The sequence below is a fragment of the Meriones unguiculatus genome, chromosome X, assembly GCF_030254825.1.
Source record: "Meriones unguiculatus strain TT.TT164.6M chromosome X, Bangor_MerUng_6.1, whole genome shotgun sequence".
NCBI lineage: Eukaryota > Metazoa > Chordata > Mammalia > Rodentia > Muridae > Meriones > Meriones unguiculatus.
The window spans coordinates 38,295,726-38,320,796 of record NC_083369.1 but is presented as its reverse complement, the minus strand read 5'-3'; the positions used below and the strand labels follow the sequence as shown (position 1 = coordinate 38,320,796).

At 39.7% G+C, this 25,071-nt stretch overlaps 1 protein-coding gene across 12 annotated transcripts in view; it reads right to left on the bottom strand.

The window, feature by feature from the left end:
- The window catches only part of Kdm5c (lysine demethylase 5C), a 38,140-nt gene that overhangs the window by 4,993 nt on the left and 8,076 nt on the right, over positions 1-25,071 (bottom strand). For 5 of the 12 annotated variants that reach the window (XM_060375032.1, XM_060375033.1, XM_060375036.1 and 2 more), the window contains exons 5-19: positions 24,590-24,724; positions 21,893-22,016; positions 21,617-21,819; positions 20,473-20,631; positions 18,905-19,024; positions 18,630-18,788; positions 13,917-14,098; positions 13,654-13,816; positions 6,491-6,610; positions 6,186-6,380; positions 2,480-2,661; positions 2,277-2,401; positions 1,996-2,143; positions 1,221-1,326; positions 284-642 (exon numbers count right to left, since the gene is read on the bottom strand). In XM_060375032.1, the coding sequence (XP_060231015.1) occupies positions 284-642; positions 1,221-1,326; positions 1,996-2,143; positions 2,277-2,401; positions 2,480-2,661; positions 6,186-6,380; positions 6,491-6,610; positions 13,654-13,816; positions 13,917-14,098; positions 18,630-18,788; positions 18,905-19,024; positions 20,473-20,631; positions 21,617-21,819; positions 21,893-22,016; positions 24,590-24,724 (2,480 nt within the window). The remainder of the gene's footprint in view (positions 1-283; positions 643-1,220; positions 1,327-1,995; positions 2,144-2,276; positions 2,402-2,479; positions 2,662-6,185; positions 6,381-6,490; positions 6,611-13,653; positions 13,817-13,916; positions 14,099-18,629; positions 18,789-18,904; positions 19,025-20,472; positions 20,632-21,616; positions 21,820-21,892; positions 22,017-24,589; positions 24,725-25,071) is intronic. The other 7 variants (XM_060375034.1, XM_060375035.1, XM_060375028.1 and 4 more) reach the window with 3 other exon arrangements.

Genomic DNA, 25,071 nt, shown 5'->3' with positions numbered 1-25,071 from the left:
TCTGAGCATGTATGTATACATGCTGACCTACTGATACTGGGACATACACAGACACACACTCCTGTTATCTTCTGCTTTTCCATCAGCCTACCTCTGCCTCTATGTATATAGACTTAAAAAGAAAAAAAAAGAGAAAAGAAAAAGAGAAGAAACAAAAGAGCAGAGAAACTCAATATACCTACATAAGGGTATGATGGCCAAGGCCATCCATAGCCATTCTTTTCAGATTCTCCACTAAATTTTGAAGGTAAGCAAAGTCAGGGAGGGGACAGACTGGACTTACCTGGCTTCTAGGCAAAGGTGGGCTTTCTCTTCCCAACGTTCAGCGATGGTCAGCAGCTCCTGAAGCTCTGCCTGGGCCTTGTCCACAGCAGGGCTAGGGGCTACATTGGCGCCTGCAACTAACAGTCCCCTCATGATGGCCAGGGTACCCCTTTGGGCAGAGGGAGCCAGCGTGCGTTTTACCTCATCCAGCCACCGTGCCTGTTCCACCTGCCGTTGAAGCTGCTGGGCTTCAGGTACCTCCACCCCCAGCTGCTGCCCTCTCTCCAACAGGGACTGCAGCAGCCCTGGACTGGAGGGCTGTGAGACCAGGGCCTCACGGGCCTCAGTCTGGTAGGCTTCTACCTGTTCCAGAATACCCTACCAGAATACAGGATGAAGAATAAACCCTTCAGTTGAAGGCACTTAAGAGGTCCCACCACATATCTTTGCTCTAGCACCTCCCAACACAATGTTTTAAGAAAAGGAAATCTAACATGGACTGAATTCTCATTCTCTAAACTCTAAAACACTAGTTCCTGTAACACTTGATCGCTCATTATGATGCTCATATTATTAAAATGCACATTCCTAGGCTGTTTTATTCATGATTGACCAGAAATTTATACTTCACTTATCTTTGCATGGGATTCTGTTCTCAAAGCATTAAGAGATCCTCTACCCTAAGAAATATTATGCTGTATAAACCCTCATGCTTGGAAGAAGGCCCCCTATCTTCTCCATCCTACTTCTATTTTTATAAACTTTATTGTTTCAGGCCCAACAAAACAAAAACCCTTGTAATCTCTTTTACTTAGGCAAACCTTCCCTTGACTCAGCATATTGTACTCATATCCCTGCTCCCTGTTCCAAGTCCCAAATCTAAAAACTTGCTCCTACTTCCTACTATTTTCTCACACATGCAACCTACTGTCTTACCTAAGCCCACCTCTCCTCACCTTGACACCCCCAATCTGGTGCATGGCACAAGGCAAGTTGTTCATCTGGCCCAGAAAATCCCGTAGCTCAGCCAGAGTCATCTGTAGACCAGCCACCCTGTTGGGGCTACAGAGTTCCATATGTGAGATTTCAGATCCAAACCCAGACCCCTCCTTCCATTTGTGCCAAAATCATTCTTCACCATATCTCCTCTACTTTGATCTTGTACCTCAATGTTTCCACAGTTGCCTAGACTACAGGGAGGGTTTTTAAATATAAGCATATTCATAAGATGAAGGGATAGGAGGAGAGAGGGAAACAGTTGGAGGGTGAAGGATCTTATAAACTAGTGATGCTAACAGAAGCCAGACTTTATTCTTACTCCCCACCTGCATGGAGCTGGAGATAGAACCCACAGCCTCATACTCTAGGTAAACATTAAGTTACACTGTTAGCCCCTAGACTGTACAATCTACACTCTACTGCGACTATGCTCAAGTTTTCTTGTTTGTGTCCTATTCTAGAACCTAAACTTCTCACAGCCCTCCCTGCCCACAAAATCCTTCAACCTATCTCTCAAATCTTCTATAGACACTGATAAACACTTCTAACTTTTCTTACTGCTAACACTCCTCTCTATGAAGAGTTGCCTATCCTCCTTGTACTTGCATGTGCTTCCCAGGCCATTTCAACCTGGCAATTTCCTGCTGATGTTCCACAGACCCCATTACATGCAGAATCCACCTCTTACAAGACACTTTTCATTAGGTGTGGCAACACCTCACACCAACATACCCAGCTTCCTGGCCACTGACCAATCCCAGGGCCCGGGACACACAAGCCTCAGCCTCACTCAGGCAGTTCTTCAGTCGCTGTAGAAGCTCACTGTTAGGAAACCTTCGCTCACGAGCCTCAGATTCTAGTGCTCTCAGTTCTTCAAGGCCTGGAAAAAGAAAGAGAGCCGCAAAGAATAGGCAGCATTGAGTAAAGGCAGAAGAAAAAGGCCAGGGACACAGAAGAGAACAGAATTTGTCTGCAGAGTCCCTCCAACCCCCCACCCCGCCCCAATCACTCACTGCGCTTCCGCCCATCTTCCACTTCCAGGGCCATTCGTACTTTGTTAGCCCAGGTGTCAAAGGACTCAGCTCGAACTTTCAGTTTATGCAGCATGGCAGGGAGCTCATCTAAGGTGTACCGATACCTGGGAAAGAACAGGAAAGAGCACATTTTAGCCCAACTTTGTACTCTCCTCCTTCCTTCAAGTAGGTCCTCGACTTACCGAAGGTACTGCCGGCTACTGGAGCACTTGCAGAGGTCATTGATGTGAGAAAGGCAGACAAGGCCATCTGGGCAGTCATAGCAAGCGAGGGCAGATAGGAAGCATGTGGTCTTGCATTTTATGCACTGACGTTCATCATCTGGAAGCAGCTCAAATGCCTCTCGCTCAGCCTCAGTGATACCCTGGGGGCATAAAACCCACATATTATTCAGAACCAGACAGGGTGACAGAAATCCCATCTCCGCTATCAAAGTAACTCAAATCTATGATGATATCTGTGAAGATTTGAAAGCCAAAGTTCCCATCACTTCTGCCCTCTGTCAAGACCATAACCTCAAAGCAGGGGTTCAGACGGATCAGGATTGACTGGATCAGCACAGACGTTAGGACAAAAAGAAAAAATTATGAAGACAGAAAAATTTGGGTGAGATTCAGATTAGGGGCTGGGCATCGTGGCAAATGCTTGCAATTCCAGCATTCAGAAGACTGGAACTCAATGCAAGCCTGGAAAACATGGCAAGATAATGTCTCACAAAACTAAAATAAAGGACAAATGAGATGACTCAGCAAGTTAAGGTTCTTGTTGCACAAGCCTGGCAGCCGGAGTTAAATTTCCAGAACCCTATGTTAAGACACAAGGAGAAAATGGACTCCCAAAAGTTGTCTTCTGACCTCCACAGGCTCACCATTGCATGTGTATCACCCACCCAATAACCAAAAAAACAAATATTTAAAACAAAAATAAACAAAAAAGATTAAAATGAAAACAAAGGGACTTTTAGTGAGAGAATGAAGAATGCAGACCTAGGCAGCAGAGAGGTGGAAATGTAGTCTTCCTAGGAAACAATGCTGGCTTCAGTTACTCAACATTCACCATGTTCCAGATATTACTCCTGCTTAGTAAATGGAAACACTGTGTACCAAGAAATTGCAGAAGGACAAATGTGCTTTTTTTTTTTTTTTTAATAAAAAAGCAATCCATGCCTAAAAATGAAAAGCCAAATATGCTGGAGTGACTGAAAGATAACAATCATGAGCAATTTTAGGAATTTTAAGAAGAAATGTTGGCTCCAATAACTTTGTCTTACATACCAACTTTAAAAACAAACCTCAAACCTCTGTGAGTTATGAGATCAATGCATATTACAAATCTTGCTCCACTGCTAATGAGGTTGTGACTGTCCATTCATCGTGATAACATTATTTAAATCTTTCTGGATCTGTCTGCTTCTCTTGTCAACAGTAACTATCATCCTTGATTGTTCTAAGTATTTCAATTAAGAACTTAATAAATAAGATTATGGATTATGAAACACTCAACAAATATCATTAGCTCTAAGTTTTAGGCGAGAATATGCATCCCATAAGCACATCTCATTTTTACTAAGTATTAACAGAGAAAACCAGCAACTTATCAAAGTGAGTTTCTAACTGCAGACAATTTTGAATCCAAAGCTAGAGAATACTGGAAGGATGAAGCCTTAGATTTCTTCAGATCACAGACAGATACATGCATCGTCTCCATAAAAATACTCAAAAATGCACATCATCTCTTAAAGACCTCACGATTAGGGTGCCCAGAACTTATCTCTGAGTTAAGTCCCAAAGAATTTTGTCCAAATGGGAAGGTAAGTCTCTATTCTTTTTTTTTTTAAATAATTTATTTAACTTTTATGTGTATTAGTGTGACGGTGTCAGATCCCTTGGAATTGGCATTACAGACAGTTGTTAACTGCCATGTGGATGTTGGGAACTGAACCCGGGTCCTTTGGAAGAGCAGACAGTGCTCTTACCCACTGAGCCATCTCTCCAGCCCAGGTCTCTATTCTTATAATCTTGATTTTTGTTCCTTTTCATACTGTGACATAGCACAGGACCATCATTTAATAACACAGAGACTATGACACATGGAAAAGCCAAGAGATTTACAAACTAATACAACAAATGAGAAACTCCAGACATCTAGCATAGCTGAAGTTTCAATAGCTGAAACTTAGCCTATATCTAACACTCACAGCAAAGTTATGAGTATGTGTCTATGTGTAGATGCTATGTAGCCTCGGCTGGCCTGAAATTTAGAGCAATGCTCTTCTACCTGCTTTCTAAATGCTGAGATTATAGGCATGCATTACCATAGCCAGCCTGTACATGAACTTTTAAACTAAAAACATATTACCCCCGAAAACAGGTCACTCAGAATCCCTTAGGACCAGCATTCTTTCTAATTTTTTCTTTCTTTTACAATGCTGAAGATCAAGCCCAGTATCTTCTGCATGCTGGGTGACACTCTGCCATCAGTTATGTTAAACTTCCAACATCATCTCATGGAGGATCCTCATTACATCACTTCCTTATCCAGGCAGGTATAGCAATAGCCTCTCAGCTACACACAACTGATACATACTTATGGAAAAAATCTATTGAAGTAGGATCACTTTCTATTTGACAGCATTATTTTACCCAAGTTAATGGACCATTGACAAATTAGGAAAATAGCTGAGGGCATTGGAAAGACTGTTTAGCAGTTAAGAGAACTTGCTGCTGTAGAAAACCTGGGTTCAGTTCCTAATACCCCGGCTCACAACTGTCTGTAACTTTAGTTCTTAGGGATCTAATACCCCTCTTTTGGTTGCAACAGATTCTGCATATACATAGTGGACTCAATATATTTGCAGGCAAAATAGCCTTTCACATAAAAATAAATTACCCCCCGCCCCCCCCCCCCCGTGAGATAGGGTCTTACTATGTAGCCTTGGTTTGCCTGGAACTCATTATATAGATCAGATTGTTCTCAAATTCACAGGGATCCACCTGTTTCTGTATCTGGGGTGCTGGGATAAAAGGTATGCACCATCATGCCCAGCCATAAATTATAACAACATTAACAAAAATCTTAAAAACAACAACAAAAACCAAAAAGCTAGTTATGGTGGAACATGCCTATTAATCTTAAGCTCAGGAGATTGTCAAGGAGGATCAAGAAGTAATAAGTCCCCAATAAATAGATAAATAATAATTTCCTAAGAAACACTCCATATTTCAACCATTTTTTTTCATGCACCAATACTACTGACATCAGCAGTGGTATACTGCAATGGTAGTAATACATTCTCTTATAAACATCAGCTCACTCAAGCTTTACAACTACCATTACAAATATCACGCTTAAGTTGGGCGTGGTGGTGGTTCAGAGGCCAACCTGGTCTGCAAAACAAGTTTCGGGACAGCCAGGGCTATACAAAGAAACCCTGTCTCAAAAACAAACAAAATCAAACTTAGGTATTTATTACCATTTTATAGGGTTGGAAAGTGAAACTATCACTTATATTTTAAATAACTTAATGAAGTGACCAAAATGATCATCAACAGGGGTTTCATATGCCTGCCTATTTTAATGGGCCATTTGCATAAAGGTAATAGCCATTGTAACCATAGCCTTGCAATTATTGAACAAATGTCCTTACCTCATTCAACTACCTACAAAGATAAACTGAATTCCCATTTTTCAGATAAGGAAGCTCACCCTCAGTGACATAAACTGACCTGTATAAAGTTAACAGGCACTGCAAGGACTGAGAATAAAATGTGTACCTCACTCTTTTCACTATACTCCATGAAAAAAGGCTGCATCTATCCCTGGAAGTTACCCTAGTCTTTCTCAACCTTTACCAGGTTAGGATGCCTGATCAAAAGCTCTACCACTCACCTTTTCCAACAGAGCCTTTCGCAGACGCCGCTCCTCCTGCACCATAATGAACATCTCCTTATGTACAGCTGCTGCCAGATTCAGGTCCAGCTTCTCTGGGCAGGCAGCCATCTTGCAAATAAGCTCCTCGTGAGAAAAGACACAGTATCTTCGTAGCCGGCGGTAGTGCTCAATGCACTGACGCCCAGCAGGCAGCTGTGGACAGGTTCAAAGTTAAAACTTGGCCAAGCCTGAAGGAAGCAGTGTCTTGACTTCCCCACAACCTTTCTGTTTCTCCCTACCAGCCCATCACATTTCATACTCACCCAGTCAGCAGTGCAAAAGTTGACTGCCTCAGCAAAGTTGTAACCTTGGTTGAAACCACTGTGGTAAGCACGAGGAAAAGTGATAACAAATTCTCCTGCACACTGGTTTGTTCGAACAACCTAAGGGGGGGAAAAGAAAGGCTAAGAACACTGAGATAAATTGAGGCCTCTCAGTTGTCAGCAATTTGACTGAACAGCAGGGTCCTAAAAGAGAGAAAGGAGAGCTTCAGGGAACAAAGTATGACAACAGAATCTTAGGCCTCTGCTCTGAAAGGTGATCTGAGTCACAGGAGGCAGGAAATATATTCATCAAATCACTTCAACTTTCCTAGTAATTTTTTTATTTGTTTGCTTTTTTTTCTGAAACAGGGTTTCTCTGTACAGCCCTGGGTGTACTAGACTCACTCCACAGACTAGGCTGGCCTCAAACTCACAGAGATCTGCCTGCCTCTGCCTCACTGAATGCTTGTATTACAGGTATGTGCCATAGCGCCCAGCTATCATTTTTATATTTTCATTCTATTATTTAGAGTACTTATTTTCTGCAACTTTCCCCCACCCCTTTTCAGATTTCACTTTTGCTATTAAAATTTCAATGTCTCAAGAGCTCAGTGGATTCTTTATATTCTTTTTGAAACAGCATATTGCTTTTCAGGTTTGCAGTCCCACTTATTCAAGACACTCAGTGGAAGCCCCAGGTAGAACCTAACCTCCATATATGTTTTTCTTATACATACGTACAAATGAGAATTTTATGAGGCCTTCTCATCCTAACAATGTACTTTTTGCAGTCTGAAGCATGACAAAAGTAGCACCTTTTTCCCCTTTTTACAGATATTAGCAACCTCAGCATATAATTATTTTCATTCCTTAAGTTTATATTTTTCACAAAAAAAGAAATACAGCATCTCTTTGTCATATCTGACCTTCCTATATCACTCTTCTTGCAATAAGGACATTATTATGTAAGACAAACGGTGTTTGAAAATAAGCACTACGATACTTTGGCAGCCAATCTAATAACCAAGGCAGACTAAGTGACTAACAATATGGGTAGCATCTAGAGCACGGCACAGTAGACAAAAGGACAATTAATGCCTCAGGTAGGAACCTTAAGACAGAGCATAGTAACATGAAATCTCATTGTTCTACTCAGAATAGCGTATCATTTTAAAGTAACTATTCATTTCTGGAATTTCTTACTAAACATTTTTGGGTTTCAATTGACCATGGATAACTAAAACCATAGAAAGTAAAATAATGAATATTTGAAGGTGTTAATGTGGTTTATTTTCCTTTTAAAGTTTACTCCTCTCTGCCATGCCTATTTCTCCAAGCTGCTTTCTTATATTTGGTTCTACTTTTTTCTAGGTTTTGTTGTTGTTTCATTTTGGTTACTTGATAATCTGTGACGGCCTACTTATTTTTGAGAGAGAAAAAAAAAGCTGAACTTAGAAGTACATAGGTAACATTTACCAACTTCTGAGCTTCACTGCAGGATGATCTGGACCACTTATTTTGGGAAATTCTAAAGAGCTTTTTTTTCTTCTTCTTCTTCCACCACTTAGATTGCCAAATTCTCCTTCCTCCCTAAAAAGTACTCATACTTTCTGTCTGCAGAAAGCGACCCAGCTGTCAGCAAGTTAACAGCGATTGAGGAAAGTAGCCAGGATCCAGTATGCATACAAAGATGAATCCTATTATTTTTATTGTAATTCTACCTTTACCTGTACTAAGTATCCCTAGATCTCAACCCTCTGTTCTAATTTCTGCAGAAATAAATCTTTCAGAGTGAGGCAATATCACAATACCAGACACAAATGATGTGAATCTCAGTTTCCCATATAGGCATGAAACCATCCACCATTATCCCCAGAATGCCAGGTTCTGTTAAGTACAACTCTTAAGAGATTATAAAATATTGAATTACATTGATTCTTATGTGTTCTCAGCAGCTAAGAACACTTGTTGATCTGGCAAAAGACTTGAGTTGGGTTCTCAGTACCCACATGAGGCAGTTCACAACCTCCTGCAACTCCAGGTACAGAGGATTAAACATCTTCTACTGGCCTCCAAAGACAGTTCCTCCCCCCACCACTACAAGTGTGTGTGTGTGTGTGTGTGTGTGTGTGCGCGCGTGTGTGCACGTGCACAGCGCCCCCCCCCCCCCACATATACACATAAATAAAAGTAAAATAAAAGTAATTTGGGGTGGTTTTCTTTCTTTTTTCTTTTTTTAGTTTTTTGAGAAAGTGTTTCTCTGTGTAGCCTTGGCTGTCCTGGACTCACTTTGCAAACCATACTCGGCTCAAACTCACAAAGATCCGCCTGCTTCTGTCTCCCTGAGTATAAAACTAACTTTAAAAAAAGTTGAACTGTAGTGTCTGCTTTTTAGTGAAGAATTTCATTGTTGGGTTGGAGAGATGGCTCAGAGGTTAAGAGCATTGCCTGAGTTCAATTCCCAGCAACCACATGGTGGCTCATAACCATCTATAATGAGATCTGGTGCCCTCTTCTGGCATGCAGGCATATATGCAGACAGAACACTGCACACATAATAAATAAATCTTTTTTTTAAAAAAGTTAAAAATGTAAATGGCTACTTTTACTCCTTATTAAAACCCAGTAAAAAAAGGATTTTTAAAAAGCTAGATCATAGAGATGGAAAAAACAGAAAACAATGATAAAATTCTTTTTTTAATTTGATGTTAAAATTGTTTTTAGGTTTGTGTATGAGTGGTTTTTCCTGCATGTATATGTGCACTGTTGTGTGCCTGATACTCAATGAAGTCAGAAGGCATCAGGCTCTTCCTTGGGAAGAGCAGCCAGTGCTCTTAACCACTGAGCCATCTCTCCAGACCCTTAAATCCTTTCTTTAACAAAGAAGTTTCACAAAATGTTTAAAGATAAACATTCAGTGCTAGCCAACATGCAATGAAAGGATAAGTGCCATGTAAAGAATCAAATTCTCCCAGAAAAGAACATTTTCTTTCTTTCATTTATTATTATTTACTTGGTACTAACAACTAAAGCCATGATCTCTGAGCTATATATCCAGCTCACTAATCTGCTATTATATACCAGAAACTAGTTTGTTTCAGCACAGTAATTCTTCTGCAAGGATTCCAGAATAATTCAAGGCATAACAACAGCTAATATAAATCTTCCCATTAATGATGTATCACTATCACATTTTCTTCTAAAATCAGTCAGCCTTGAAACATTTTTTTTGCTTTTATTATTGTTATGCTTCCATCACCAATCACCAAAAATGTTTTGTAAAATAATAATAATAATGATAATAACAACAATCACAACTGCCCATGGCACACTTCACCCAAGTCCTTATGGTATAAACTCCATGACTACATGGATAAAGTCATGAGTCTGGCAAGCAAATTCTTACTCTTTTATCTAGGACTGTGCATTGGCTAGCACCAAATGTTGATCTTTAAAAATTTTTGTGAAACTTCTTATTTAAAAAAACAAATTAAATATACAAATACTTTTACAAACCTGTTCCAGATACCCTAGTCCTAACTGGACTAATCTGCTGTCCTATGGTATCTCCCAACCTATTTTAATTGTTTACTATTCTCTGTCTTCCACCTCTAAGGCAGGAACTGCTTTATTGACCTTCAGGGTGGTGACCAGTGTTCTTGAACACAAAAAGTATTTTAGCAGTATTTATTGAACAATCTCTTCCCAGACTTTATAACTTCATAGATGCAAAAGCCAAGTTCCAGAGAAGCCTCAAGTAGAAGACAAAGAAAAATGTTCCTGATTTCCTCTTAAGCTAATTTTAACAGTGTTACTTTACTGTTTCTTACGTAATGGTTTAAAAAAAAGCACTCCTATCCAGATGTGGTGGTTCATGACTAAAATCCCAGCATCTGCAAGACTGAGGTAAGAGAATCAAAAGTTTAAGGCCAGCCTGAGGTACCTAATGAATTTAAGGCTAGCCTGGGCTATCTCACCATCAAAATAAACAACAAGAAACAGTCATTCTACAGTTATTAAAAATAAGAAATGTGGGTCTTCCACCACATGGGCCCTGGGGATCAAACTCGGGTCTGTAAGACCCACTGAGCCATCTTACTGGCCTGAAAAGGAGAAATGTGAATAAACAATAACAAAAAAATTGTTAAACCCCAAGAGTAAAGTGAATATTATTTGTCCATAAAAATAAAGGTCAGTAAAGTGAATATTATTTGTCCATAAAAAGAATAAAGGTCAGATATATACTGTGACATAGATGAACCTTGAAAACACACTGAGATACCCCCCCATGAGACCAACCAGTATTCTAGTTGCATGAACAGAAAGGAAGGCAAATCTAGAACCAGAAAGTAAGTTGAACGGTTGCCTAATCCTATAGGCTAGAATGGAGAATGACTGGGAATGAGTAAAAGGGATTTTTCTGGGGTGGCAAAAATGTTTTAAAATTGGATTGCAGTGACGACAACAAACCTCTGTAAGGACATCTAGATTATATAATTAAAACAGTGAAATTTTACAGAATGAACAGAATCATACTGCAATAAAGTTGTTTTTTAAAAAGACAATGGTAATTATAAAACCATACTAGACCAGCAGTGTCCAAGAGAAATATACTAAGCACAAAGATACCTAGGGAAAAAAAAAAACTTCCTTTCCTGGTACTGGGTACCAAACACAGGGCCTTCTGAATGCTAGACAAATGTTCTACTGAGCTGCAGGCACTGAACTTAGGATCCTCTTGACTCAGCTTCTCATATTATAAGGCACATAACATCAAGCCTGGCCACTGTAAAATTCTTTAGTTGCCACATTTTTAAATTTACTTTTTTAAGTAAAAACAAAAACAAACAAAAAAAATAGAGGTAAAATAATTTTCATCTGTTTTATTTAACAAAGCCAGAATATTGTCATCTCAATGTTTAGATGGTATATAAAAGTATTTGTGAGATACTTTACATTTTTTGTTTAATACTAAGTTTTGAATTCTAACATCCACTTTATACTCTCAGTACATCTCATCTGGGACTAGACACATTTGAAATGCTCAGTGGCCACATGTGACTAATGGCTATCAAGGTGGACAGTCCAGTTCTGGTCATATATACAAGACATTATAAAATTCACACAGTTCACTGCTACATCAAACTTTATATAAAAATAATAACATGGAAAATATAACAAATGTTTGGGATGGAGGGAATGGGGAATGACCTATTTTCCATTTTTGGAAAAGCAGATGTGCTTCCTTAAAAGAAATGTCCTTTACTAAAGGAAGGGTAAAGTGTGTGTGGTAAGTTTGGGGCACACAACATGACATGACACAAAGACTTAAACATAGCTTACTAAACTGTAGCCTGTCAAGTAAGGACATGAAAATCAGAGGTGATTTGGATTGGAATGTATAGTGTCAATCCAAAAAGTCTAGAGGTTCTGAGAACTAAGAAGTTTGAGAGAGGCAGGACAGTCAGAGGCAAGCAGTGAAGCAGCACCTGGCTAGAGAAGCTAGTAAACCACGAACAGGAAAAATACTGTAGAGGTAGAAGTAAAATGCATGTTTAAATATCTGTGATAATTTTTTAAAAAAGAGGTTAAGTACTGAATCCCTGCCCCATTTTGTATTTTAGCTGCCCTAATCCTTAAGTGAATTGTCTTTTACCCTATAGTTTTCCTTTACATTATAAACAAGGAGTATGCTCTGGACGAGGGAAAAAAATGTCTGAGGAGAGATTAGACCCAACACCCAGCAGAAATGGAAGGGACTATGATCATTTTCTGTTTGATGGTGCTTCAAGTATGCCATTTGCCTAAAAGTACTAAGTTATATCCCCAGCCCTCCTTTACTACCTAGAATTTAGTAATCTTTATATGGTGTGAAGTAGAGAAGGAAAAGGAGAGGTTCCAAGTAGAAGAATGTTATCTGTGCTGTTACTGTAGGATGCCTTTTCCCCTAAGTCCTTAGATAGCCTGATCCTTGGTTAAATGTAATTAAAAGTTATTAGAAAACATATATTAAAATAAAGTAAAAAGAAAAAAAAAGAAATGTACATAAGAAACATTGCTGACTCAAAAGCTGTGCTGTAGAGATGTCCTAGCATACCTCAAGAATACATTAATTTGAGATTTACCAACTAACTACTACATCCTATGTATTAGAATAAATGCCAAGGACAGAACAGATAAGAAGGAATATGAATAATAGTAGAACAGAGTCCAAGCAAATTGGCACATGTCTGTAATCCCAGCACCTGGGAGGCAGGAGGATCAAGCACTGCAGAGTATCCTGGGCTTCATGGGAGCTCGTCTCAAATAAAGATTAGTGATACACCAGCAATCTGGAGGCAGAGGCAGGTGGATCTCTGACTTTGAGGCCAACCTGGTCTACAATGAGTTCTAGGATAGACAGGGCTATGTAGAAAGACCCTGTCTCAAAAAAAAGAAAAACAAATTAAAAATCCCGCAAAAAACATTAAACAAGCAAACGAATGAATGAATGAATGAATGAATGAATGAATGAAGCATTGTACATTCAGGTAATTGTCCTAATATTCAATGTCTTCTTTCATAACATGACCTCTAATCTGTACGTAGTATTTGACCATTCAGAATAGGAACCCCATTCCCCAGTATTCTTTTTGTTGTTGTTTCAGAAAGATGGGTCAGTGGATAAGAGCACTTGTTGCTCTTGCAGAGGACCTGAATATGAGTCTCAGCATTCACATAGTGGCTCATAACCACCTTATTAACTCCTGTTCAAGGGGATCTAATTACCTCCTCTGGCCTCCATGGCACTGCATGCATGTGGTACATATACAGACATGTAGACACACACATACATAAAAATATACAAAATTAAAAAGAAAAGCAAGAATATTTTGTAGCCCTTTCCTTTATTTCCATTTTTTACTAGCTAGAACCTAGACATGATAACAAGACATTCTTAAGGTATCTCTCTCAAACACAAGGCCCAGAGAATTCACTATCCCATCATGTATCTAACCAACTATGATGACCACAGATCTCAAAACACTCATATCTATAGCCCAATCATGGCAGAAAAGGAATAAGACAAAGCAGGAATAATCACAGGTGAAGATTACAACTACCACCACAGAAGTCATCAGTACCTCATTCTTATACCTTGATAATGGGCCCTGGGCACTTACCGGCACACCATGGGACATGAGGGTGTTAGGATTCATGAGGGTGACAAGTTGGTGAAGGAGATCAGGCTGACTATCAAAAAGCTCAGGTGTCAGCTTCTTCATCACTTCTTCCAAGTGTTCTGCTGCAAGTGATGGGACCCCATACCAGGTTTTTGGTTCACCCCTGCTCAAGTTAAAAAGGGATACAGAATGGTCATATACATGTTTATGTAGTAGGGAGCCCAGCCAAACTGCCTCCCCAGCTTACCATAGCCACCACTCACCAGTGGAGGTAGTTAATAGAGTAACTCCAGTGATCCTCAATATGCCAGCAAAAGGCTGAAAAGACCATGCCCACATACAGCCAAGGTACCTTCATGCCAGATATATCTGCATTGATGTGGCATAGTACAGACTGCTCCAATACAGGCATCACATTCAGGTTCCAACCACTTGTAGCATACTCCTGTCAGGTCAAGCGTTTGTACAGGATGAGGATTATACCAAGGAACCGAGTATCCCCCCAGTACTGAGGCTTGAACTTCAGGCTTCACAAATGCGAGCCAACTGTTCTACTAGTGTATCCTGAGTCCTTTATTTTGAGACAGGGTTTCACTAACCTGCACTGGAAAGCCTTGCTTGAGCTTGTGATCAACCTCCTGAGTAGCTGGGATCATAGGTCCAAATTACCAATCTCAGCATTTTTATTTATTTTACTTATGTGTGTGTGTAGTGTAAGGTGAGTGTATGTTTGAGTGGGATCACATGTGTGAACACAAACGTGGAGGCCAGAGGTCAACATTAGGTATTTTCTTCTATCACTCTCCATGTTACTTTTTGAGACAGGATCTAAGATTGATTCCAGACTTCAGCAACTGGCTAAACAGGCTCTGCTGATCCGTGTCTCTACCCACCTTCCCTCAGCACTAGAGTTAGAGAGTCAAGCTACCACACACCTGGCTTTTATGTGGTTTCTAGGGATCCAAACTTAGGTCCTCATGCTTGTATAGCAGGCACTTTACTAATTAAGCCATAATCACCATTTTTTTTGTTTGTTTAAGACAGGATCTCACTGTGTAGCCTAAGCCAACATCAAAGTCATAGTAATGCTGCCTGAATTTCTTAAAGGCTCACATTACAGATGTTGAGTGATCACACTAAACAAGAACTTAGTTATTTGCTTTTGCATAGTCTTAATTTGGGCACCATACCTAACAAATTGAAGTGAAGTGAAGTCCTCTTCACTTCTTCCCCCCAAGTGCACACACACAAAATCTCAACTAAATTCACTTTAATTTTGTGAAGATTGTGGATATGTATCTACCATAAGGACTGGTCTGCCAACCGGTTTTCAACAGAAGTCCCAGGAACATGATGTGGTACATACCTGTTAATGCTAGTAATTGGGAAAATACGACAAGAAGTTCACAAATTTGAGGATAGCCTGGGCTATGCTGAAATACTCTTAGTCAAAATATAGAGTGAAACTAGGTGTGGCAGTACATGCCTTTAATCCCAGCACTCGAGAAACAGAAGCAGACAGACCTCTGTGAATTCAAGCAGAGTCTGCTCTACCTAGTGAGTTCTAGACAAGCCAGAACTACAAAGTGAAGCCCTGTCTCAACAAAACACAACAAATAAATAAAACAAAAGAACATATATTGGAGAAAGAGTAATCCTTCTAATAAATAATGCTACATAAATTGAAATAGCTATATACACAAGAAAAAAAAAAAAAACCAAAACCTAGGGCCCTATCTCATTAACAAAAGCAAACTCTAAACAGATTAAAACAAATGTAAGACCTAAAACTATATAGCCAGGACAGCCAGGTGTAGGCAGAAAAATCCTACCTCAAAAAACAAAACAAAACAAAACAAAACAAAAAAATCCAAAACAACCCCCCCAAAACCCAAATACACAAAAAACAAAACAAAAAACAAAAAATACTTAACTATGAATCTACGAAATAAAACACCAGAAAACATTTAAATAGGCAACATTCTTATACAAAGCTACAATAGCACAAGAAAAAACAACAAAAAGATAAATGTCACTGCAACAAACTAAAAAGCTTCTGCACTGCAAATGAAACAATAAGGCAAGCTAGATATATCTGTTTGTAATCCCAGGACTGTTGGTATAATGTTCTTTTGGAATGTATACAATTTACCCTTGTTCATTCAAATGCTGATTTCTCTACCCCACTATCTGGGGTAGAGGAATAAGCATTGTGATGCTTATTCTAAGCATCACCTGTCTCAAGTTCGTGTAAACATGCCACCATTTGTTCTCTGTATGGTCAATAAAACAACCAGCCACAATGCTGAGCAACGGAAAGAATAGGGTGGGACATCCTGATCCGGAGGGGAGGAGAAGGAAGTGAGTGGGAGGAGTCGGGAGAGCAGAGATCAGAAGGAGAGGGCTCAAAGGATGAGGGGAGATAAACCGGACCTAAAATATGACTAAAAGCAAGTATAAAGTGGGAAATTCTGAATGGTAGGAAACTATGTGGGCTTAGGATGTTTAGGATGGAGTAACTATTGCCCAGCACTGTGCTCTAAGTTAATTAAATGGTCTGTGTGTGGTGATTTAGGTATACAGTTGGATTAGGAATAGTTAACCACTGCTTAACTAAAAGATAAATCAATAATAAATATTATTAACCCACAACACAACACTCAGAAAGCTAAAGAGAAAGAAGAAAGACTGTCATACAAGTTTATCAGGAGCTTATGCTGAGTACCAGGCCAGGGCTGCATAGCAAGACATTATTTCAAAGAAAAAAAGCAAAATTGAAAAAAGCTAAACAAAAAACACACTAACAAGAACACAAAAAAGACAAAACAACAAAGAGACAACATACAGAGTAAATATCTGCAAACTATTTGCCTAACAAAACATGGAACAACCAGTTAAAAAAAATCCCTCAAAAAATTCAACAAAAAAGCAGATAATCAGATTTTAAATTGCAGCAGATTATAGTTATAAACAATTGAAAGATTTAGTAACTGTTAAAATGATGACATACAAGGAGCAACCAAGTATTTGAAAAATGCTCAGTATCATTAATCATCAAAGAAACAAAAGCTAAATCCACAATCACCTGGTTTCACTAAGAATAATTCTTATCGAAAACGCAGTTCTGCATGATGATTTTTATTTGTGACTTTCTTTTATAATAAAGTTTTAGTAAATTAAAAAAAGAAGACAAGTAGATAAGGGATGAAAATAGGTGGCAGAGTACTTGCCTAGCATACAAAAAGCCCTGAGTTCAATCTCCAGTATAGCAAAATAATAATAAACACTAGCAATGTTGTGGAGAAAAAGGAAGCCCCAGCTACTGTAGTAAAAACATTAATCAGTGCAGCCATGCTGGAAAACAGTATGGAAGTTCTTAAAAAGAAAAAAACACTGAAGATAAAACTACCATATGATATAGCAATTCCACTATAGGTTACATAGCCAAGAGAAACAAAATCTGTATTTTGAAAAGTTTTTTGTACTTCCATGTTTACTATAATACTATTTTCAAAAGAGCCAAGAAAAGGAAATCAGCCTAAGTTATTTATCAGCCAAAGAAAATGTAATATATAATACACACATTGGAATGCTTTTCAGTCATTCAAAAGGATGAAATCCTATTATTTGTGGCAGCACAGAAGGAACTGGTGATCACTACATAAAGTGAAATAAGCCGGGCACAGAAAGGCAAGTGCCACGTGATCTTGTCCCATGTGGACTATAAAAAAGTTTATTTCTTAGATATTGAAAGTAAAAAGCTGGTTCCTAGAAGCAGGCACAAAAAGATTGATTAATGAATACTAAGTTAAATTTAGACAGAAGTAAAACATCTAGTATATTACCACACAGTGGGATGACTAGAAACAATGATTATGTATTATACATTTCAAAAAGCTTTAAGAAGGATTTTAAATGTTTTAATGGTAAATAAAAATGTTTCAGAAGATATGCACTGATTCACACAATGTATACATGTTTTAGAAACATCACATGGTACTCCATAAATACAAATAATTTATTTCTTGAGATTAGTCTTTATTTTTAAGTAAGTGTATACATGTGTATCCCCTAAGTATCCATGGAGACCAGAAAAGAATGATGGCTATCCTGGAACTAGAGTCACAGCCAGAGCTGCCCAATGTGGGTGCTTGGATCAACTTTGGGTCTTCTGTAAAAGCAGCAAGTGCCGAGCCATCTCTCCAGCCCCAATATGTAGAATTTTCATATTTTTATGCTCCAATTTTTCAAAAGTTCAAATTAAAACCTAACAAGCAAAAACAAAACAAAACAAAAAGCCCTGAACCCAAATGCATTTTTCCATTCAGTTAAGCCTGGACTCTCAATTATACCTGTGCATACTAATCACTCCTTAGGTCACTTTACCTACTTCTCACAAATTTGCAGGCCTGGCAGTAGTGGTACACACCTTTAAGCCCAGCACTTGGGAAACAGAGGCAAGAGGATCTCTGTGAGTTCGAGGCCAGCCTGAGCTACAAAGTGAGTTTAAGGATAGCTAGAACTACACAAAGAAACCCTGAAAAAACAACAAAACAAAACAAGCAAGGTAGATATACCCCAGTATTACAAATAAGGAAATAGGGCTCAGAAGGTCAGTTAATATGCCTGTAAAGCCTGCTCTATTTTTGAAGGGAAATGGAGGAATGGATCTGAGGGAGGGAGAAGGTGGAGTTGGGGTTGGGAGAGGCTGAGAGGAGTGAAGGGAGGGGAAACTTCAGTTGGGATGTAATGTATGAGAGAATAATTAAAAATAATAAAAAGCATTTAATACATTCATGTTCCAGATACTACCTAGGCTGTGTTCTTTTCATACAACACTTCATCTAAATCTCAAAGTAACTACTTGAGGCAGGCATAATTATGCCTGTCTTACAGGGATCTTGTGTCTTTCAGATGATAAATGACTTGCCCAAGCTCATACAGCTGACATATAACCATGATAATCACCCACTCACCTCCTCCTCTGGGGTTAGGTGCCTCTTACTGTCACTGACAGGAAAACCACTGCCAAATTCTTTGGAATGGATGTCAGCCCCATATTCAACAGTCACATCTTCCTCGATGCTATTCACCAGCCGCCAGAACTCTTTCTCTACAAGTTCTGTGGGTACCATCTGGGAGGACAAGAATAGTGGAGTACATCTTATCCTGTCCACATTAGTTCAGGGGAGGTACAGTACCAGTGCCTATGCACCTGGCCCCAGCACTACCCTAGCCCTCCATCACCTACGTGCACAGGCATGTTGAAGTAGTCAGCTTTAAAGGAGTCAGCCATCTCCCCAAAGCTCTGCAGAGTATATTCCCGGGTAGCTTGTTCAAAGCCAAAGGCTTCAGGGGGTCGCTTACACTCCTGAAACCCAAAGGAGAACAGCTCATAAAACAGAGGCAAAGAGAGAATCATCTCAAGTGGAACTGAAACATGGAACCGAAGTAGGGAGGGAGAACAGCCCTCAGTCTGCCTTCAAGGATCCTAAAGCAAGCCTTGCTTTACAGCCCTACCCTTTGCTTCTTAACACACCATTTTGTACAGTAGGCTAGTCCTTTTTTATCCCTTTGTATATGTGCATGAGCACACCCAGTCTTGTCTAGAATAAGACAAGACCATCAGTGCATGCCCTTAAGAAACCCAGAGAGAAATGTAGAAGATGAACAGAGACAATACGGATGAAGATAAGACAGACACGAAATGGATCTGTAGACATCTTAGGTACTTGGCCCTCACTGCTTTTGTGGCTCCTTACCACACCTATCTGCCCTAGGCACATTCTTTCCTGAATTCTTCTGTTCCTGCAAAACCCTGTTTCCCTACCTGAAACATCAAACAAATCTAAATACTCTATTAGGAAGAAAGCAAGTAATCATCTTACCCATTTGATAAAAACTTTGTCTTCAACTTATTTAATTTAGAAGAAATTATGAGGTTACAAGTCTTTATAAAATATAAACTAAGATCTTTAGGTGTCTTAAAGATAATTACATATCAGACCAAAAAAATATTTGGGACTCCAAAGGACATTTAAAAGAATTTAATTCCTAGCCAGGACTGACGATGTAGGCCTACAATTCCACTTACTTAGGAGGCTTAAGGAGGACTACAAATTTAAGACCTGCCTGCACCACAAAGTGAGTTCAAAAAGAAAACTAGCCTGGGGATATAGTTCAGCGCAAAGTGAGTTCAAAACAAATCTAAAATAACAAAAACAAAACCAGCTTAGAGATATAGTTCAGTGGTAGAGGGCACTTCTTTAGCATGCTCAAAACTACAGGTTCCATAAATAGATAGTCTATCTACAGATAGTTAATTCTGTCATTTAAAGCTCATTCCTGACATCTTCCCTAATCACTACTCTCACTTTACCTTGAGCTGAGCATGGTGGCTCATACCCATAATCCTAGGCTCTGGGAAGCTGAGGAAGAAGGACTGATGGAAATTGGAGGCCAACCTGCACTATAGAGTGAGACCCTATCTCACCAACCAACCAACCAAACCAAATCTGATCAACTACAAGTCAGGGTTTCTAACATCAATTTTAACAACTGCTTACATGTCATTATACATAGTCATCACTGCACTCAGTCCACCTAATTGTAATACCCCATAGATAGTCTAGGAGCTACCAGAGGACATAATTTACATAAATTACATCTTCTCTTCCTCTTTCACAAAGCTCTGCAAAGCCTAGCCTCACTCAAGAAGTCTCAAAACACAGTAATATTATGGCCAAGGTAGAAGGCTCCCCATAGACTATCCAAGGAAGGCAAGATATCCCATGTGGACTAAGACTGGGGAGGCCTTACCGCCATGACACACTTTGGACACCTCCAGACACCTTTCGGAATTTCAGGCAAAGGAGGCAGCAGGCAAAAGATGTGGTAATTGTCATCACAGCCATCACACAGCAAGAGTTTGTCATCTTCATCTCCTCGGGAACACATTCGGCACACATATGACTCAATCTGCCAGAGAGAAGCAAAGGGTTATGAATATAGATTCTGCCCAGTCTTCAAACACCAGCCCCCCCCCCCCCCCCATAAAATCCTACTCCAGAGAGTTCTCCATTGGAAGCCAGAGGTGTTTGCTGGCTGGGTTGTTCATGGCCCTATATAGGCTAGTCACTCAAGGCCTGGAGTTCAGTTGTATGTATGTACAACCTCCCCCAAATAAACAGAGATGAGGAATGTCTTACTAGTCTTCAATCTTCTCAGTTTTAGTCATTCAATAAACACTATGGCAGAAATGAGAAAAATCTGGTATTTGCCTTCAAAAGGCACTCAGTACCCTAGAGTGTTCATAAACATCGAAACTACCATAGCAGACTAAAAGAAGCACTGCGGGAACCTAGAGAAGGAAGCAACACTCATATTACTTAGAGATGATGGGCTGCGGGGAAGAAGTACTTCACTCCAAAGTGGACACTTGAATAACTAACACTTGAAAGCCAGCTGGTACTTGGTAACTGGAGCAGAGCACAAAAGAGAAACTCTTTGAGGTAGAAAAAACCATATGTACAAGGGATGTAAGATTATAAAAGAAATAAAGCTGCATCTCTTGAAGAAGAAAATGAATACACCTACAAGTAGTTCCGAACAGCTATAGCAGAGAAGTGCAATAGATAGTGCTGGACAGTGAGGTTACAGGTCAGCGGGGACTAGATCATGCATGATAATGAAGATAATGAAGATTTTAGTCTAAAGCACTGGACAATAAGAGTCTTCTCTGGACACTTCTAGCACTTTATGTTGACAATAGCCGTTAACTCTTTCTTGTTCTTTGTTCCAAATTAGCTGACCTTGTTTTCCCCATTTAAGTAAAGCTACCTGTAGGTAGGGCCCTCTAGACCCACTTTTCTACTTAATGTAACCTAGTCCAGTGCCATGCTGGAGAAATGCTCACTGAAGGGATGAGAAGCAGAGCTCTAGGTAGTCAGGGCTGGGTCCTTACAAACTGGGCATTGCTGTGGTTCCTTCGCAGCCTCATGGTCATCTTGGTGCAGGGCTCAGGGCTATGACTCAGTTCCTCCTTGCCTTCTAGAAAGGTCTTGGGTGAGGCCGATTCCATCTTCACATCCCCACCTAATTCCTCCTTTACCACCACAGTGGGAGGACACTCAGGCCCTTCTTTATCTGTAGGAGAGAAAAGTGGTTCTAAATTTAAATCTCAAACATTTACAGTCTTGTCTCTCTCCACTGAAGTCATCGCCAGTGTCTCAAGTCTCACCTTTTTTCCGTAGAGTCTTATCCTTGGCCATTAGGCCCAGCCCCATCATCTTGGGGCCTGCTCCATATATCTGTAGCTTCTTCAGTTCTGGATTCTTTTCAATGTCCTCCTCTGTGGGTTCAGGCTACAAAGAAGGCAGGAAATGAAATGCGTCAAGACTACTATCTGGAGGAGACAGCCCAATTCTAAAAGAAAAGCTCAGAATACACACACATACACACACACCTATATCACCAAGTTTGTGCCAAGAACTCATGCACAAATGGCCCAGGGCAACAATTCAGAGTTGCTTTTTAAAGACTAGGATAAGTCCTCAGTCTTATCTTTAAAGGGCTACCAAGATGACTCAGCAGGCCAAGCTGCTTGCTTGTTATCAAGCCTTACAACCTGAGCTGAATCCCTGGGACCCATGTGGTAGAAGGGAAGAACCAACTGCAGTAAATTGTCCTCTAGTATATGGGTGCTAAAGCAGAAACACAGATATGCACACAAATCTAGTAATAATCATTTTTTTTAAAAAAATTAGGGGTTCCCTTGCTCAGATGTAGTCCATAGATTCAGTCTCCAAGTGGGTTTCCTAGTAAGGGGTACAGGGCTGTCTCTGACATGAACTCAGTGGCTGGATCTTTGATCACCTCCCCCTAAGGGGGAGCAGCTTTACCAGGCCACAGAGGAAGACAATGCAGCCAGTCCTGATGGAACCAGATAGGCTAGGGTCAGATGGAAGGGGAGGAGGTCCTCCACTATCAGTGGACTAGGAGAGGGACACAGGGGGAGAAGTAGGAGAGAGGGATCAAAAGGAGACAAGGGAAGGGGATACAAAATAAATAAACTGTAATAAATAATTAATAAAAATAAAAAAATAAAAATTAGGAGTTCCTAAGGTCTCAACTCTGGCTGCCAGGAGAAAGAAAGTGGACACTGGTACGTTCCCTACGCCCTAGTGGATGACCACACCCATGTACAAATGAGCAATACAAACTGAACTCAGCTGATTAAAATCATTAATTAAGTAAAAAAAAAAAATAAAAAGACATGGATGGTAGATGTGATAGAGGATGCTGGAGTAAGTGTGTGGGTGGGTGAAGGGTGTATATGATCAAGATACACTGTATAGCTACATGAAATTTTCTTTCTTTCTTTTTAAATTTTCAAATAAATAAATAAATACACAAATTGCAGGAGCTACAGAGATGGCTGAGTGGGTAAGAGCACCCATGCAGGCAGTTTACAATTAATCACCTGTAACTCCAGCTCCAAAGAATCAGACTCCTTCTTCTGGTCTCTGTGGGCAATTGTACTCCCATGCCCATACTTCATAAAAACAGATGTACATACACATTAAAAAATAAGTCTAGGGATTGGAGAGATGGCTCAGTGGTTAAGGGCACTGGCTATTCTACCAGAGGATGCAGATTCAATTCCCAGCAGCCACACGGCAGCTCACAATCATTAGTAACTCAGTTCTAGAAGCTCCAACACCCTCTTTTTGTACCCATGGGTACCAGGTATGCACATGGTGCATACACATACATGCAGGTAAACATCCATACACATAAAATGTTTTATAACTCTAAAAACAAAACAATAAAATTTTTAAAGAATTAAAAAAGGAATTAAAGGTAGAATCTCAGTTTTACCAACTATAAAATAAAAGCATTAACTTCTACCTTACAGTTTAGGGATTTTATATATTTTAAGTAAAGTGGTACTCAAGCCACCTTTCCTGAATAAATGTAGCTGCCATCCCTTATCAAAGCCTCTCTTTACAGCAAATGGAAACCATCACAGAAAAACCACAACTGGACATACATAAAGATCAATGGATCATGTGGAGCTCAGCCCCAGTGAATAAATCTGAATCACAGCTGTTGTATTTATGGCTCAGGGAATATCATGGAAGAAAGATGGAAAGATTCTAAAAGCCACATCACCAAGAAGCCTGTTGTGAAAGTCTCCCAAAAATGGCTGCACGAACAAGACCAGAACAACAGTAATATCAATGAAAATGTTAACATGAATGGGGGTTAAATTTCATGGGGTCTCATCCCTAGACAAAGAACTAGAGATAAATACTGACTGCTAGGAAGTTAATTAGCTTTTTCCTAGGGATGAGCCCCTTTATTGTCTAATGCAGATGGCTTTGAGGGAGGGCAACTGGGAGTGGATGGAAGGAGAAAAGGGAGAGAAGAAAAGATATAATTAAGTCCATTTCAACTATAAATGTTAAATAAATAAATAAATAAATAAATAGTGACATTATTGTTGAGTGTGGAAGGTATATGCCTTTAATCCGAGCACTCGGGAAGCAGAGGCAGGCATATCTCTAAGTTTGAGGCCAGCCTGGTCTATAGAGTGAGTACAAGGACTACCCGGGTTACACAGAGAAACCCTATCTCGAAAATACAAAGAAACAACAAATAAATAAATAAGGAAAAAGAAATAAGATAACTTCTACTCTATGAGCAGACTTGACTAAAGAAAGGAACAAACCAGGCACACAGAGCAGACATACAAAAAGTATAGTACAAACAGTTCTTCAACTCAACTGAGTAGAGAAAGGACAATAATAAAGCCATAGAGACATGATGATACTTAAGAGCACAAAAGAAATTGCAAGAGTGTACACAGCTTCAGTCAGAAAGCAGTATTCTTTCTACCACAAAACCCCAAAGTGGCAAGAAGAAAAGTACTCACATCAGGCTGTAGTCTCTTTGCCCGTCGTCCATAACTGTTGAACTTGGAAGGCTGCACAGACTGTCGAAGGGGGATGCTGTGGGGTTTATATTCCTTGTCTTTCTCCTCATTATCAAATGGACGTGTGTTACACTGCTAAGGATAAGTAAAGAGTAAGACCCAGGGAATAGAGAACTTCATCTGCCAAAGTAAAACCTTCCTTTGACCAATGGCAAAAGTTGTGGCCCATGCCCCTAACCAACACCAATCATAGCCCCATTTTGACTGGTCTTTATGACTGATACCTTACATACTTTGGGAATGCTTTTTCTTTCTTTCTTTTTTTGAACAATTACTTGTTTTTGTGTGTCTATCTTATGTACGTGGCATTTATTTCACAGTGGGCATGTGAAGGTCAGTGGACAATCCCTGGAAATCAGTTTTCTCCTTCCACCATGTGCATTCCAGGTCAAACTCAGGTCATCAGGTTTGGAAACAAGCAC